Source organism: Zootoca vivipara, chromosome 5, assembly GCF_963506605.1.
Source record: "Zootoca vivipara chromosome 5, rZooViv1.1, whole genome shotgun sequence".
In the NCBI taxonomy this organism is placed as follows: domain Eukaryota; kingdom Metazoa; phylum Chordata; class Lepidosauria; order Squamata; family Lacertidae; genus Zootoca; species Zootoca vivipara.
Window position 1 is genome coordinate 69,881,562 of NC_083280.1, and position 17,461 is coordinate 69,899,022.

The 17,461-nt window shown below is 43.7% G+C and overlaps 1 protein-coding gene across 5 annotated transcripts in view; it reads left to right on the forward strand.

Moving 5' to 3' along the window:
- Positions 1-17,461, forward strand: part of ADAMTS14 (ADAM metallopeptidase with thrombospondin type 1 motif 14) — a 70,638-nt gene that overhangs the window by 21,945 nt on the left and 31,232 nt on the right. For 4 of the 5 annotated variants that reach the window (XM_035137953.2, XM_035137957.2, XM_060274900.1 and 1 more), the window contains exon 5: positions 16,140-16,223. In XM_035137953.2, coding sequence (XP_034993844.2) covers positions 16,140-16,223 — 84 coding nt within the window. Of the gene's footprint in view, positions 1-30; positions 3,113-16,139; positions 16,224-17,461 lie in introns of those variants that run through there. The other variant, XM_060274901.1, reaches the window with a different exon arrangement.

A 17,461-nucleotide genomic window follows, 5' to 3' on the forward strand; every position in this document is an offset into this window, starting at 1 on the left:
GGCGCTCGGTTCTTTTATTTTAACTGTTACAGATGGGGACTGGAAGGGAGGGCTGCATAACCACTGATCGCGTGAGTGTGGATATCTGCTGTTTGCACTGGATGACGTAGTTTCACTGGTGCGTGCTCTAGTTTCTCTGTGTGAGCGCACATATGTATCCTAGAAGTCTGCGAGACCGTAATGGTGCATATTGTGAAACCTTCATATCTTATAATGGCATTGATGTTGTGTTTGAAGGTGAGGGGCCTACCCAAGCGAAGGATAGTTGGATTGGCTCAATGGACATTTCCATGGGCTGGGTGGGCGGGAAAGTGGCTGTTGAAGCAGGGAGTTGCTCAGATTCTCTACAAAGGAAATCACGACTCTTGATCGAAAGGTCTGATCAACAGTTAGTAGTAACCGACCGTCAGATCCTTCTGGCACCTCAGTTACTGTTTCCGTGGGTGAAGGCTTTTGGATGATGTGAAACCCCATTTAAAACTCTGGCTATAAAATGAAATTTGTTGGAAGTGACCAGCTAAAAGATGTTTTGCTTGCAGTTTTACCAGAGGTCAGACTTCAGCAAATACTGGAGAAGCTTTGGAGTGATTTCAAAATAAGCGGTTCCCTTTTTGGAACAGAGGGTCTATCCCAGCATCAACAATGACAACAAATGTCATCGTGCTGCTAGGATGAATGCTTTTAATTAATGTTTGCCAGATTTATCTGCCGTTTTATATGCCAGCTGTGTTCTAGAACTACTCTTTCATAAACGATGTGCTTCTACATGTGCAGAATAGTTCGTTTGCTATTGGTTCATCTATTATTATTATTGTTATTATTAGTCAATTTATTAGTTGCTTGCCCTATAAAGGAGCCTCCAAGTGACTTACAAACATTCTAAGGGCACAAAGCGCACCATAAAAAGAACAATACATTACATTAGAAATCATTTGAGATCTCATAAAACAGACCCAGTAAAACAATAGCAAAGAAACATAAACAGGAAAAACCATCAAAATATTAAAATCGTAACTTTGTCACATCACAAAACGTAAATGCAAAGACATCTCATCTCCCTATGAACTTGATGTTTTAAATGAGGTGTTTTGGAAACCCTCCCCTTTCAAGTGCACCAATTTGCTCCTTAAATGAACCCAAGTTGTAGAGAAGCGAAGGGGTTCCCGCCACTCCCTGACCCTGCCTTTGCCCCTCCTGCAGAACCGGGTGTCATGCATGATGTCATTTTCCCCCAGCTTCTAGGGGGCGGCATGAGAAGCTTGAAATTGTCAGGTTTAATCAAAAGCTTTATTTTCAACCCCATTTCATGGTTTATACTCAGCAGGGAACACTTTTCACTCTGTGAATGTTCAGGATGCTGGGTTTGGGGCGGAGGCAGGGGGAGGGGGGAGTGGAAGAGAGGCAGCTGCCTTTTCAGATGGAAAAAGGCCCATTGGGGAGCTTAATGAGACAGAAGAAAAGATCGGTAAAAAGGGGAAAACATGACCTCTGTGGGTAGATGAAAAACGAATAGCTTGCTAAAGCATTATTTCCTTCGCCAGCCTCCAGGCCAGACCCTTTTTCTCTCCTTCCTCTTTGTCCCTTCTTTTCTTTCTGACACTTTCTTTTCGCAGCCTTGTCAAGTCTCCCGGCATTTGGTGAGCAACACCCACCATTTAAGGGCCTCGCCTGCTAGTTATCCATCATTGCTGGTGACCTTTGAGAGGCTTCTCTTTGGACTGGACTCCCACCGTGCCACCATGCCACTCAGGGGGCCTCTGCACTTCAAAAGGTGTTTTGGCCTAGACCGCTTCCCAAGCAGTAGTCCCCCACCCCAAACGCAATTTGACAAGTCTCGCTCTCTTCTCAGTACTGTTACAATAGTCCCAAAATGTGGCTGAGGTGGAATAAAATTAAGGGGATGCAAGCAAACTCCCCAGGGAGTAAGAGAACTACCGTGTTTCTCCGAAAATAAGCCATTCCCTGAAAATAAGCCATTCCCTGAAAATAAGCCATAGTGATAGGCAATTTAACCTTGTAGGTTAAACTGCACCATACTTAATAATAATAAAAAAGACATCCCCTGAAAATAAGCCACTGTGTTTTTTTTGAGGAAAAATAAATATAAGATGGTGTCTTATTTTTGGAGAAGCACGGTATTTGTTTTCAATAAGTCTTGTGGATTTTTAGCTGCCTTTTGCCTGTAACCTTAAGTACATCGCTTGGAGAGATTTGTGGTTAAGCAGTCTATATAAATCTTTCTAAATAAATGGGAAGCCAACTTCCTTCTATTTTTTAAAATGCAACACAACTGAGAACCAGATTCTCTTAGTACGCTAACAGCCAACAACCTTCTTAACCTCAATGGGTTGCTTCTTCCCACACTTCTCTAGGAGGTCTCCTTGCTCCAAATATTAACTCTCAACTCATCCATGGCACAGGAACATACAGTAGGAAGATCAGCTGCCTTATACTGTGAGGCATAACATTGGCCCATCTAGCTCAGTACTGCGCATATTGATTGGCAGAAGCTCTGCAGGGTTTCGCATAGGAATCTATCCGAGCTCTACTTGGAGATGTTGGGAATAGAACCTAGAATGTTTTACATGCACAGCATGTGCTTTTATCTCTTGAGCGAAGGCCCTTCCCCAATAATACTTCTGTGTATTCTTTCCCACAGCTTCAAGTTTCTTCTTTGTTTGATAGGGTTAGATCAGCTGGCAGAGGGACAGGTTGGTGAGTGGCAACCAGGGTGTGAACCTCTTTATCTGGAGGAGGGTAGTCCTTGCTGTGAAAAGAATGTGGAGAAACATTTGTTTTAATGGGTGTTTGGAACAGTGAGCCCGAATTAATGGGGTGTTAAACTTATTCCCAACTGCTGAAGGTTTGTGACTTGTTTTATTACTGCTTTTAGCTGCTGTGTTGCTGGATATTTTGCATTTTTAGTTGTCAGCAGGGAGGGGCCTCATCATTTGGTCTTTTACGAGGCATCCCGTTTGTGGGATGGAAAGATTTCATGTGCTTTGGATACTTTAAATTGTCCTGTAAATGCCGAAGTCTTGTGTGCAGAGAAAGAAACCATTGCAGGGAGGAGACTTCGACGTGTGGAGTGGAAGATGGGAGGGCGCCGCAGGTTAGCTCTACTCAGAAGCAGCTCGTTTCTTTCTTAAATCGGAAATAGGTTAGTGGAATGCACAGTTGAGCAGAATGCCCCTGTGCTTTTGGGGTGGTGGTGGTGGGGGACCAAGGCGGTGTTCAGAGTTCATCAGAAAGGAATACAAAAGGGAGCCATGCCAGCAGCTATAAATCACAGCCTGACCAAGACCACACAAATGAACACTAATCCTGTTAGTTCAAGGCAAGGCTGAAGAGGGAGAGCCTTGGCGAAGCTCTTGTCAGATTGTAAGAAGAAAGGATTTGATGAACTGGTAGCTTGGGTGAGTAGAGAGACCACAGTGTTAATGGAGAGAGCGGGAGCAAGGCAGGGCTTAAGGGAGAACCAAGTCTATCTCAGAAGCCTTTTGGCAGGTTTGAGATACAGTACACTGTGTATTATTTTAGCTCTCAAGGGCTAAATCCTGCATGGGATATACTCTTATATAGGGCTGCCTTGAATGGAATTGAGCTGTTTTCCTCAACTAGAAACGCCCTGAGATTTTAAAGGGTTGAGTTTATTTCAGTTGTTTGTAAGATGTATCCTAATTGGGTTTTCTTAATGGAAAATGGAAGTTCCCTATATTGAAACAGTTCTATCAACATAGGGATGAAGTGTGTCTTTTGCCCATGAGCTGTTTATGTGGAAATGAAGTCTATATTTAGGACAGGATGATGACTGGATACTCGTGTACATCTGTGTTGCCATGGATTCATTTTCCTCTTATTATTGTAAACAATATTTGTTTCTTTAGCAGCTTAGGCTGTCAATGAATCATTTAGGTTCAAGCTGTTGTGATGATAAAATATAAAAAGTTGCCTTTAAAAATAAAGTGTATTCCTGTTAGTGCAGTTATAAGACTGCAATACTGCACACACCTACCATTGAACATAGTAGAGCTTGCTCCTGAGTAAACAAGCGCAGGGCTGCACTGTAATAAATGTAAACCTAGTAAATATTCAGATATATTGAACTTTATGAAAACCATTTAAAGTGCCTTATGCTGTTTGCAACATAAACACTACATGGGTTGCACAGATTCTCCAAAAAACATTTTGTTCAGTTTTGGGGATCTCCCTAGAATTCTATCTCTGGTCTTTGACACTAATAAATTGATTCATTCATTCAGCTTTCTAGAATTCTGAAGATCCAAGAGTTCTTTTTATAAAGAATAACAATGCAAAGGAAGTTTCTAGCCTTCATGAATGCAATGATTACACAACAAGACTGAGCACACAAAATATCAAATGGCCAAATATGTGAGGCCATGAATGTGTGCATATGTGTTAATTGCTTTTAAAAGCCAGCCTTGTAAAAAGGTGTGGAGTTCCAAAATTGAATTCATGGGCACCCTATATGGGACATGAATTTGGGGTGTGTGGATAGAAGGTAAGGAATGTACTGGGGAAAGCCAGAAGACGAGTGTGATTCTCTAGCCACATGAACATCCAGGTTTTTTAAGATTCTAACTCAAGCCTGAAAGCAACTCATATGCACAGTCTTAGCATGTGTTGGAACAGAATGGGTAGAAATTTGTGGGAGCTCTGCATTCTTTGTCTACAAAGCCCAAGGGGTGGAGCAAGGGGGCACTTTAGCAGTAGAACAACTGCTTTGCATGCAGAAGACTTCAGATTCTTCAGGCAGCGTTGGGATTGCCCCTTGTCTGAAATCCTGGAGAATCGCTGCCCATTGGTGTAAACAGTACTGAACTGGCTGGACCCAATGGTCTTACCTGGTATAAGGTAGATTCCCCATGTTCCCTGGGTATTTTTGTTCACCTGTTGTGTTAATGCAGTGGTTCTCAAAGAGAGTGGTGGCAAGTGTGGCGGGAAGATTCAAGGACAACCAAAGAAACATTTAAACATTCCAGTGTAATGTAGTATAGTATAGTGCCAAAGTATTTTTATTTTATTTGCAGAATATGGATAGATATCTTCTTGAAATGAGAACAAGAGGGAATGATTCATGTTCTTATGTAGCTCTGCATTGTTTTATACTTTCTGGATGTCCCATGATCATATTAAAAAGTAGTTGTGTTCATGTGTTAACAAATGAAGCACTGACAGGAGTTGTTTTCTTTTGTTTTCCAGTTTTGTATTCCTTATCAATAAAAGATTAGGTGTGGCACAAGCAAATGTTTATTCCGAAAGTGTGGCCCAGGGGAAAAGGTTTGAGAACCACTGCGTTCATGGAAAGTGCAAAAGATTCCTAATCTGCAACCTTGCAGTGCTGCTTTTGTCATTGATGGTTGCTTCCATGTCCCAATGGTTACTCTTCTCTTTGCTGGTAATAATAATAATAATAATAATAATAATAATAATAATAATAATAATATATTTATACCCCACCCATCTGACTGGGTTTCCCCAGCCACTCTGAGTGGCTCCCAACAGAATATTAAAAACACAATAAAACACAAAACATTAAAAACTTCCCTAAACAGGACTGCCTTCTGATGTCTTCTAAAAGTCAGATAGTTGTTTATTTCCTTGACATCTGATGGGAGGGCATTCCACAGGGCGGGCACCACTACCAAGAAGGCCCTCTGCCTGGTTCCCTGTAACCTCATTTCTCGCAGTGAGGGAACCATCAGAAGGGTTAAGAAATATTAAGCTCATGGAGCTTAAAAAGGACAAAGCTCTTTACCCCAGTGATCCTCTACGTGGGGCTGGAAGGTGGGGGAGGCCCTTGAGGCAGATGTCTGTGAGCCTGCTGGGTTTTCATGAGGAGGACTCACTACCGGTAGTTCCTGCCACCTTAATCTGATTAGAGGGAGAAAATTCTTCCCACCGTATTCGAACAATGAGCTGGGTTCAAAACTGTAACAGTTACCATTTGGCACTAATGAGGTGGCCTGATTATCTACTGTGGCCCAAACATTGGCTTTGGAGATGCTTGGAGACCTATCTAAGAGCAATGGGAAGAATGTTACATGCAGGCACTTAGACTTTATTATGCTGCTGTTGGCTTGGTTTTGCTGACATTAGTTAAAATGGCAGTCGCTCTTGGTTTTAAAAAATAAACATGAGAAACGGTAAAAACAGCAACCCTGAACTGCAGAGGTTTATAATCTTTTTGGGTCCATGGCTCCCTTGACCAACGACATTCTTTCTGCAGAACCCCTGTGGGGCTCAGGAGCCCAGTTATGTCACCCTTGCCTGCAATGCTGGCAGCTCCTTACTCCTTTTCGAACACTCTCCCTTGTGGAGTGTTCCCTCAGCCTCCTCTCTTCTCGCCCCCTCCTTGAGAGTCCTCTGGGCAGCTGAAGCTGCCACCTCTGGTCTCTGAGCTACCCCACCTCTGCTCCAAAGAGAGGTGCCTCCTCCTCACTGCCCCACAGGGGCCTGGGAAGCAACTCCTGGCCAGCCCAGAGGCACCATTCTCCTGGGGAGCTTGTAGTCAGGGCTGCTGCAACAAACAGCTGTGCAAGCCTTTGGGAGGCAGAGATGCAAGAGGGCATCCAAGGAGGGATGGAAGGAAAAAGGGATAGAGGCCAGTGTTGCCCGCAGCACCCCTGACCATCATTCAAGGCACCCCAGAGTGCCACGACGGACTGGTTGAAAACTACTGCTGCACTGTAAACTTTGTGATACTGGATCTTTGGAGACATCAATTTGTTCCTCTGTTATCATTAATTCTGTGCCCCAGATTAGTGGGTTTATTTTAGCATGCCCAGCTCAGATTCTCTGCGAAAGGATGCTTCCCCACTGCAGAGAAGCAATCATGTTCAGGCTCTAGAACAAGCCTAGGCAACCTTGGCTCTCCAGATGTTTTGGAACTACAACTCCCATGATCCCTGACCATTGGTCCTGTTAGCTAGGGATGATGGGAATTGTAGTCCCAAACATCTGGAGGGCCAGAGTTTGCCTATGCCTGGTGTAAAGTATCAAATGCAGTTGTAGCCTGCTTTCAATAAAAATAAGACTTCGACTTTTTCTTGAACCATATGTGAAGAAAAGAGATATCAAACCAGAATTGGATTTTTCTTCTTCTAAACAGCTGGATGCACAATTATGTTTTCTGTTCATCAGTTACAGCAGAATCCTTGTTCTTGGGCCTTCATATCAAACAATATCACATCACTTATCACAGAATCCCCTGCAAACATTTGTTGCACCGTTCCTTGTTCTCTGTCCTCATTCTATAAAATATATGTGCTTTTGTCTTGCATTATCTCCGCCCTGCTCTGCTATTCATTCTTCTCAGAGATGGATCTTCCTTCCACCACAACCCTTGCTAAAGCCTTATGGATTGTGTTAGAAAGAGAACAACGATGTACAGATTGATGGCATCATTTTTCCTTCTAGAAGGCAATGGCCGCTATGTTTTGATATGGATGTGCTGACTGCTGCATTGTGGGAGATGGAACAGTAGCTGGCCATCCTGGAAAGACTGTTCTTCCCTCACCCAAACAATTTGAATATATGTCTTTAAAGGCACAGCAGGCAGCAAAATGAGGCATGCCTTCCCCCAAACTTTTTGGGGTATTTCCCACCTCCCACCCTCCCATTCTGACACCAAAAGTGCATTGTTTAGGCAACAAAATGCCTTTACCTGAACCATTTTCGCCCACCGCGAGTGCTGGTAGCTGGGGAGCAGCAAAGAGCTGAATTTTAAAATGGTTTAAGAGGAGACGGGTTAGGTAAAATAAGAAGCTCCTGGATTAAAAGCATACCACATTATGTTAAAATGCAACTTTATCCCAAAGCTAGCGATATTTTCCAGACGGGGAATGCTCTGCGTGATGTGTGGCACAAGACCTTGTTTGGCAAGGAACAGACATTGGCTGCTATAGTGGAGATGAAATTGCTGCTGCCAAAGGAAGAGGGAGAAAAAGAACAGAATTGGAGTTTTTGGGGGTTGGGGTTTTTGGGGTTTTTTTTTTGGTGCATGTGTCTTTTTTTAATGTCGCAAGCAGAGGGACATTAAAACAATGGATTTAGCAGCTGGGTTGTAAGTTTTGTTTATTTAGCTAATTGTTTCATTGAAACAATTTGCAAGACTCCCCCCAAATTATCTTCATCCTTCCCCAAGGAACATAACTTTTATTGCCTATACAAGAGTAGAATAGAAAGAAGGAAAAGGGTCACTGCAAAAGAGTGTGTGCATGTCAATTGGAGATGAAGCGGTCACTTACTGTAAGTAGGAGCCTCACTTCATTAGGGATGGGTCACGACATGCTCTTCCTGAGAACCTCCATAATAGCTTCTTGGGGTCAGAAAATGTGCCATGAAGTAAGCTAAGTAGCTTGTATGCCAGGCAACCTTCTTTTTATTAAATCAACTTAAGGTTGCGTAATATTCCAGCACTCTGGCCAATCCAAGTGGCTTTGCTTCCAGGGCTAATTGACAACTGAATGTTTCATTCTGGTGGCATGGAAGCCGTCTCTGAAAGTGACCCAGCAGCACGGGGCTACAAGTATCTTCAGGAAAATGGGAAGTACTGTTTTCAACAAGGGAGTAAGTCGTCATATCTTTTTAGCATTTCCCAATCAGTCATTGTTCAGTCGTAAGATCTATTATTTTTTATTATTCCTGTGGCATAAGATAAGTTCTTCCTCCCCCCATCATTTTATCCTGTTCTAGCAAAATGCTTTGTCTTTAATCTATTTTTTAAAAAATTACATCTCACTTTTTTTTCTCCATTTGAAATAAAATGCTCCTGGTTAGCTATCGAGTCTTGCTGGAAATCTTGATGGCTTTGTGACATTTTTGTGACATTCTGCTATTAAAGCTTAAATATCTTTTCTCTCTGTGTGTGAGCTTAATCTGTCGGTTAGAAGGATTTGTGCCAAGTAGATTCATTAGTCAAATCTTTCTCAATTTACTGCAAGTGGGGATTAACGGTTTTGCTGGCTCTGGAGTGCAACTTCCCCTCCAACCTTAGTTGTGTGACCTCCACTTTACCCCCTTTGTGTAGCGCAAAGTTTCCCCTTACCTTGGAGTGATGAATTGTCCCCGTGAAACAACACGTGAAGCTTTTCACAGGTCTGAATATCTTTGCACAGATGTAATTCGCTCAGGACTAAACTACACATTACATAAATTGTGTGGCTCACAGCCATACCGTGGGATTTAAAAATAAAAAATAAATAAAAACGTTAACCTAGGTGCAACCCCCTCCAATTTTCACTGGGACCAAAGCAAGAGGGCAGGTTTATCTCCTCCCCCTCCAGTCACGAACCTGATGAAAGTCCTGTCCCCCACTGGTGCCAATGCAGTTAGCTTTCCCCCCTAAATCCAACTGCAGTGTTTTGAAGTGAGGAAAAATTTTCATCAAGGTCCACACCCCACCTCACCCCCAGGATCACGTTTGGGAAGGAAAGGGGGAAAGCTCACCTCCACATAGGCTGCTGTTTCTAGGAAAATTGAGCCCTAAACTGAGCAGCTAGACTGGTGACTGGGAGTGGCCGCTGAGACCATATAACACCGGTCCTGAAAGACCTCCATTGTCTCCCAGTATGTTTCCAAGCACAATTCAAAGTGTTGGTGCTGACCATTAAAACCCTAAATGGCCTTGGCCCAGTATACCTGAAGGAGCATCTCCACCCCCATCATTCAGCCTGGACACTGAGGTCCAGTTCTGAGGGCCTTCTGGCGGTTCCCTCGCTGCGAGAAGTGAAGATACAGGAAACCAGGCAGAGGGCCTTCTCAGTGGTGGTGCCCACCCTGTGGAATGCCCTCCCATCAGATGTCAAGGAAATAAACAACTATCTGGCTTTTAGAAGACATCTGAAAGCAGTCCTGTTCAGGGAAGTTTTTAGTGTTTGATGCTTTATCATGTTTTTAATATTCTGTTGGGAGCTGTCCAGGTTGGCTGGGGAAATTATTATTATTATTACTTGTACCTCGGATTAAATTTCCAAAGCTCCTGATGTGGTTGCTAGCCACACAGTTAACGTAATTTGTATTTTGATGCTTGGTTGCACTGTTTTCAGAGGTACTGTTGCCTCCCTTGTTTCAGCTGCTCAATGCTCAGCCCAGACCTAGTGGGTCCTGGTGCAGAGGGGACCCACGGCAGCTTCCAGACAGTCCTTGTCAAAATCAAGACCCCAAAGGGCCAGAAACCCCCAGATAATGCTAGATCCCATCTGGGGTAGAATTTGGCAGTATTCTCAACCGTTTTTTTAAAAAACCAAAAACAACCCTCCATATTTATTCTATGCCATTGCTTTAACCATTTGCCCTTGTCATGGTTCCAAGCAATATCTTGCTGTTTTGCAAGAGGAAACTTAAGCATGGTTAATAAGAAAGCCAGTTCAAACCAAGCTTGTCTTGCTTTGAAGGCAATCTGTAATCATGATTTAGGTAGTTAATGTATATGTTAAGCGTTGTTTCTCAGTGGAATCTGATTAGAAGCATATTTTCAGAACAGATGGAAGGTGCCCATGATGATGGTGGCGTTAATAACATTGGTGTGTCCTTCTGATGAATGTCTCTTGGAGACCTTCTAAATGTCCCTCTTTCCGTGTGTCCATTGCACTGATTCTGCTTACCCAGCACCTACATGCCAGGTGAGGGTTTTGACTAATGCAGAGACCCACCAATGGTATGACTTCATTCCTTGAGGCCCACCTGCAAGTTCCAGTCCTTGCCTCTGAAAGGAAACTTCCTTTTGGTCCTTAGCAGACTACTGTACAGTCTTAGGAGACTTGCTGGTGGTTCCCCATCCACCTCTTTGTGTGTAGATCAATTTGTTTCTCTCTCATGTTGTTGAAACCGTGACTCAGAATTAGAATGAGAAAGGGCTTTCCCTTGCTTTTGAGAAACCTCACTTCTGTTGTCAGGAGCTTGGAAGAGTTGGATGCACAAACTGTCTCAAAAGCCCCGAGAGTGATGTTTCCACGCCACCTGTTTCCATGTAGTCTGGCCCTTTTAAAAATAAAAGTAAAAAAAAGCATGAACGGAGCAGTTCTTTGTTACACGCAGATGTTGCCTTGCTACCTGCATCTACACAGAGCAGCAGAGATATTAAATCTCCCCTCCTAGCAGTAAAAAAATCTCATCTGGGTGGAATAGGAACAAGTGTACAACTTGTTGCTGCCAGCACAAACAGCTCTGCTCTTCCACTTAAAGCTGGCTTGACCACACTCCAGAACACTTTGTGATCTCTCTCTCTGTGCGTAACTATCTCTCCCATTAACTCGGAGAAGAATGGGCATAGATTGGTTTTGCCCACCCAACTCCGCTTCAGACTGAATTCAGATTGTGTGCATGTACAACAAATGACTTGGAGAGTCACCCTTGGAGAGGTGAGGAAAGGAATTTGCTTAACAATTCTGAGCAAGAAAAATTTCTGCCACTTGGCAATTGACTTGTGTTTGCTTTGCTTACTGTTTAAAGGCACATACCGGTAGTTTTGTGTGCGCTCTCTCTCTCTCCTGTCTTCCCTCTCATTCAGTCCTCATTCTTTCCCCTTTTCTTGACTTGGGCTGAGGCCAACCCATTTTCTTGAGGTTTTGTTTACGAGCTGCCAAAGTCATGCTGAAGGCACTTCAGGTCAGCTCTGTCTGGTTCAGAGATGAGCTGGCATGCTCACTGCTAGTGAAATATCTGGTAGTGACATCCCCTCTCCACATACAGGCAAGATATTTGTATCTCAAAGCCAAGGAGGTTGCTCGTATGCTTTTTCTGCTAATAGTTATTGCTGATTGTAGCCAGACACATTGTGCTAGTGCTTTCTGTTGCTAAGCACCTGATTTTATTCAGCAGGATTCTGAACTCTCTCTATAACTATGTGCAAGTGGTAGGCAACGCGATGCCCTTCTGATGTTGCTAGACTACAACTCTTCTCTTCCCTGACCATTTGCCATATGGCTGGGGCTGATGGGAACTGGAGTCCGACAAAATCTGCTGCAGGGTAGCTACTGCCTGTCTTCTGGTGCAACCTCCAACCCTAACCCATAAAGATGTCTGCAGAACTGTCAATTTCCCGCATGCTGCTTTAAGGCTCACCTGTTAGCATCTAGGTACAGCAGTTGACTGCTTAATGCCAGCTTGGTCAGTGCTAGTTCTTTGTTTGGAGAAGGAAGAAGAGATGGAGAGTCTAGATTCCGTCCCTCCCTCCAAATCACGATTGGTCCTGTATCAGCCGATACAGCTGGCCATCTGCTTGGAGTTGCACACACAGTTCCCAATCCAGTGCCAGGAACAATGTGTGCAGTCCCAGTTTCTGATGCAGTGATCCAACAGTGGGACTCATGCATTTTTGCCCATGCGTTTTCCATTCTAGGAAGCAAGGAATACATATGCATAATCTTCTCTGGATCTATGCACCTGTAACAACAACAACAACAATAACACCCATCTGGCTGGGTTTCCCCAGCCACTCTGGGCAGCTTACAGAATTGTACCGAAGTAGTGGTTGTTACACCATTTATGCACATAGCTGCTTGGAGCCACTGCCTTTGGTATGGATGAGTTTGGCTAAGGTAGCATAGGAAATGGAGCCCTTCCTAGGTTTGGAAGACTTTTCAGCAAGAGGACTGCTAGAGCCTGGACATTATTCTAGATTTTTTAATATTGATATGTACTGAGGGGTGTGTGGAAGATTGTGGTTCTGGGTCTCCGTTTTGTGCGTACTTTTTCAACCATCAAAATGCGTCCAGTTCACATCTTTATTCATAGTTTGGGAAATTATGATAGTGTACAGGGAAAATATCTCTGCCTCAGATACTTGGAAAATATTGAAATCGTCTTGTTTGCTTGCTGGTTATTAAGCGTGACTCCTTTCCCAAAAATGGAAAACCCCATTTCTGTTTTACATGGTAGTAATTATAATGATATCATGTAGTCTGGGAAGAAGAAGAAAATCCTACTAAATTGGGCCAGTTTAGAACTCTCTGTTGTCTGTTTGCATTTAGACAGCTTAGGGAACAAACTGGGAGGAGGTCCTATAGGGCATGTGTATTACTTCGGTGTTGTCTAAGGAGGGCCTGATCTGTGCTCAGCAACTGAAGTCTAGGCTTCATTTGCCCAGTGTGTGTTGCTTGCCCCTCTGCCATGGCTGTAGGCCCTAGAACATTTTTAAGGCCAATTGTGTGAAAGGGGGATGGGGGTTTGAGGAGTTCACATGGAAACATTTTACGGGTTGGGCACTGATCTGTGCCCCTCCAAAGAGTAGGACAATAGGGTAATAATTGATGTAGGGAAATAATTTACATACATGTGTGTGAGAAGAGAGGGAAAGATTTCTTCTCCTTCTCATCCGCTCCACCAGCTGTACATAGAGTGATGGGTTGAGGGATGGTTCAGGAAAATGTTTCATGTTCCTTTGGACTTTTCCAAACTCCAAAATGACTAGTAGGCATCCAGTTTCTCTGTGAGGTGCAAATGTGTTTGGATGTGAACGTTTTCCTTTTAGCTGGATGAATTCCACCCACTCTTTGGCCATTCATTGAATCTGCTGAATGTTTGCGGGATGTTTCATGGCTGATGAACTCCTAGTGGGAAATCCAGCTGTTCTCAGTTCCACTTGGTGATATCATCACCACCACCTAGCTTTCTGTCCTTATTTGAACATTTTGTTTATTCAAGATTAGTCTGTTTATGGTAAAAGAAGATATTCCCTCAGCACCTGGCACAGTAGCAGAGGAGCAGAACAGGAAAAGAGGGGAAATTATTAGTAAAGTTTCCACATTGTCACCGAGAATAATGTTTTTTTAAAAATGTATTTGTTTGTTAAATATTTATCTCCTGCTACATCTCGACTTCCTTTTCTGTAGAAGACAGCAATTCCTCCTGTAATCTTTCAGAAACTTTTCCATGGGTGTTTTGAAATAGGCAACAAGGGAATGAAGTCTAGTACAAGGAGGGCTAATCTTTATTGCACAAATTCTTAATGCAGGCGTAGTCCAGGCAAGTTCTCTTTCAACTTGGGAGTAGCCAATGTCTTGTCTTCCAGAGGATGTTGAACTACAACTCCCATCAACCCTGACCGTTGACCATGCTGGATGGGTCTGGTCAGAGCTGGAATCCAACAGTCTTTGGTGAGGGCACAGCCTTGACTACCCCTGCTTTAATATAACAGGTTTTCCCTCCTCCAGTGATGCTAATGGAAGGTTATCCTCACCTTTCTCCCTTTGCAATTCCCACAGTGCATGCTAGGTTCCTGCTTACAAATGGAGGACTCCCACAGAGACATACTAAAAGTGTATCAGGTCAGGGAAGAAGAGTCAAATGGGGTGGGGGGTGGGCAGTGAAAGAGGCAGAAAGAGGAAAGAGCTTTGGTGACACTGCTTACAACTTATTCCGTGTTTATTCAGCGTTTGATCTAGGATCGATGGCAGTGATTTTTGTGTGTGTGCAAACGGTGGAAAGATGTAAACCACCACAGAAATTTCTATTGGAAGGTGATATAAAAAATTGTGTAAGTAAGTTAATAAAGACTGGGCCCTATTTATATCACATATGCATGTTTCTTGGATAATATTTTCACAGTGGGCATTGCATGCACCCTTTATTTGCAGCAGTGTGTCCCAAGCTTGGCTCTCCAGCTGCTTTTGGACTACAATTCCCCTCATCCTCGACCACTGGTCTTGCTGGCTAGGGATGATGGGAGTTGTAAGCCAAAAAGAGCTGGAGACCCAAGCTTGGGAAACACTGGTCTACATGACCCTTTCTGCTGTGCAAGATGCCACTTTGTGTGACACCATTGGTGGATAAGCCATTATTATTATTGTTGTTTGTTGTTGTTGTTTAGTCGTGTCCGACTCTTCATGACCCCATGGACCAGAGCACGCCAGGCACGCCTGTCCTGCACTGCCTCCCGCAGTTTGGTCAAACTCATGTTCGTAGCTTCAAGAACACTGTCCAGCCATCTCGTCCTCTGTCGTCCCCTTCTCCTAGTGCCCTCAATCTTTCCCAACATCAGGGTCTTTTCCAAGGATTCTTCTCTTCTCATGGGGTGGCCAAAGTATTGGAGCCTCAGCTTCAGGATCTGTCCTTCCAGTGAGCACTCAGGGCTGATTTCCTTCAGAATGGATAGGTTTGTCTTCTTGCAGTCCATGGGACTCTCAAGAGTCTCCTCCAGCACCATAATTCAAAAGCATCAATTCTTCGGCGATCAGCCTTCTCTATGGTCCATGTCTCACTTCCATACATCACTACTGGGAAAACCATAGCTTTAACTATATGGACCTTTGTCGGCAAGGTGATGTCTCTGCTTTTTAAGATGTTGTCTAGGATTGTCATTGCTTTTCTCCCAAGAAGCAGGCGTCTTTTAATTTCCTGACTGCTGTCACCATCTGCAGTGATCAAGGAGCCCAAGAAAGTAAAATCTCTCACTGCCTCCATTTCCTCCCCTTCTATTTGCCAGGAGGTGATGGGACCAGTGGCCATGATCTTAGTCTTTTTGATGTTGAGCTTCAGACCATATTTTGCGCTCTCCTCTTTCACCCTCATTAAAAGGTTCTTTAATTCCTCCCCACTTTCTGCCATCAAGGCAGAAAATAATAATAATAATAATAATAATAATAATAATAATAATAATAATAATGAATAATTATTAATAAATAATAATAATAATAATAAGTGGTGATAAATTTATAACTTGCCCTTCTTCCCTCATGTGCCAATTATAGGGTGATTGCTTTCTTGGTATTCATGTGCTAAAGCAGCCTTATGTGTCTTTATGTAGCAAGGTCCCAAGCTACCATGTCCTGAGGGGGGGGGGGACACTTAATATATTTTCAGCCTAGGGTGATCTCTTTGCTGTTGCCTCATTTGTTCTATTAGTTTTCCCCACAAGGGCTCCAGTCACCCTCCTTACAACTAGGTTCAGACCAAGGGAAACCAGGTCAAAATCCCAACTCCTCTCGAAGTCCTCAGGTAGAAATGGGGGTTGCTTTCTACAAAAGTAGAGCTGAGGTTGTGGGTAGTAATCACTGTGTTGCTTTGAGGATGAACAAGGTAAGGGTTGAAGCATGCTTCATACCCAGAACGTGATGCATACTTTTAACCTGTGGCTTTTTTTTTGTATTTCCCTGCCCTCCTCCCTGGCTCCCTAGGTAGATGAAATTTACCACGATGAATCATTGGGGGTCCACATCAACATTGTGCTGGTTAGAATGATCATGGTGGGATACAGACAGGTAAGGTATTAGTAGCTTTTCTTTCTAATATAATATCTGTGCAGGCCTGTGTTTTAGGCAGAGGAAGTAAGAAGTTTGCAAACCAGTTTACATGGTTTTTCTGTACTAGCTGTTCTCTAATTGGCCAAGCGTTAACATCCCTCACGCCAGAAATAATGGGGTCTGCAGTGGTGCAGAACCTTTAGCCATACAGGTGTTATTGGACCACAGTACCTATCAGCTTCACCCAGCATGACCAGTGGTCAAGGATGATGGGAGATGTAGTCCAACGACTTCTGGAGGGCCAAAGGTTCCCTCGTCATGCTCTTCTGGGTGGATTATGAGCATAGCTGCCAAGTTTCCCGTTTTTCGTGGGAAACCCCCATATTTTAAACCATTTCCCGCTGGCAGCCCGGATTGGAAAAAATCCCGTAAATCCCCTGGATTTCCTACCTGCCAGGGAGGCTCCATTTTGGGTCCTGGCGCCGCCCGATTTCCGGTGCCCAAACATGGGTAGCGCAGCACCGGACATGCGTAGAAGCGACTTCCGGTGCCGCGCCGCTGCTGATCCCGCATTTTTCAGCAGGAGACTTGGCAGCTATGATTATAAGAGATTGTGGGCATTGGTGAGGTGGTAGAGAGAAGGCAGTAGAGAGAACAACAACAGATTTAAGAGTACTTTCAGAGAACTGGCATGATGTAGCCTTGGAGGAATCTAATGTGTGGGCTGTTATCCATATTCTTAAAAATAGAAAGGAGAGGAGAGGACTGAGCAAACATAGGGCTCAGATGCTAGGGAAAGACTCAATAAATGTCTTTTAACTGATCTCCTTCAATTTCTGTTCATCCATCTAAGTCAAGGCTGGCTAGTACTTTCCAGGCCAAGGGCTGCATAGATGGCCACCCCCCTCTTTGAGGGTCATATGGGTGTGGCCAATGCATACTTGTGCATGAGTTCATGTGTGCGCGCGCACACACACACCTGCTCACTTGTTCACTCATCACACCTTTGGGCCACCTACAGCACACGCATCACCCATTAAGAACTCAAAACACACACACACATCATATTTGAAGCTGAGGGTTTTCCTGAGTAAAAAAACAGTTACAGTCATACCTCGGTTTAAGTACGCCTCGGTTTGAGTCAAATCAAACTTTATTTGCGTAGCGGACAGGCCATAGCATCAAAAGGACAAACACTAACAAAAATACCTTACATATATGGTTACCATTAACACCTATTAAACCTATTAAAACCC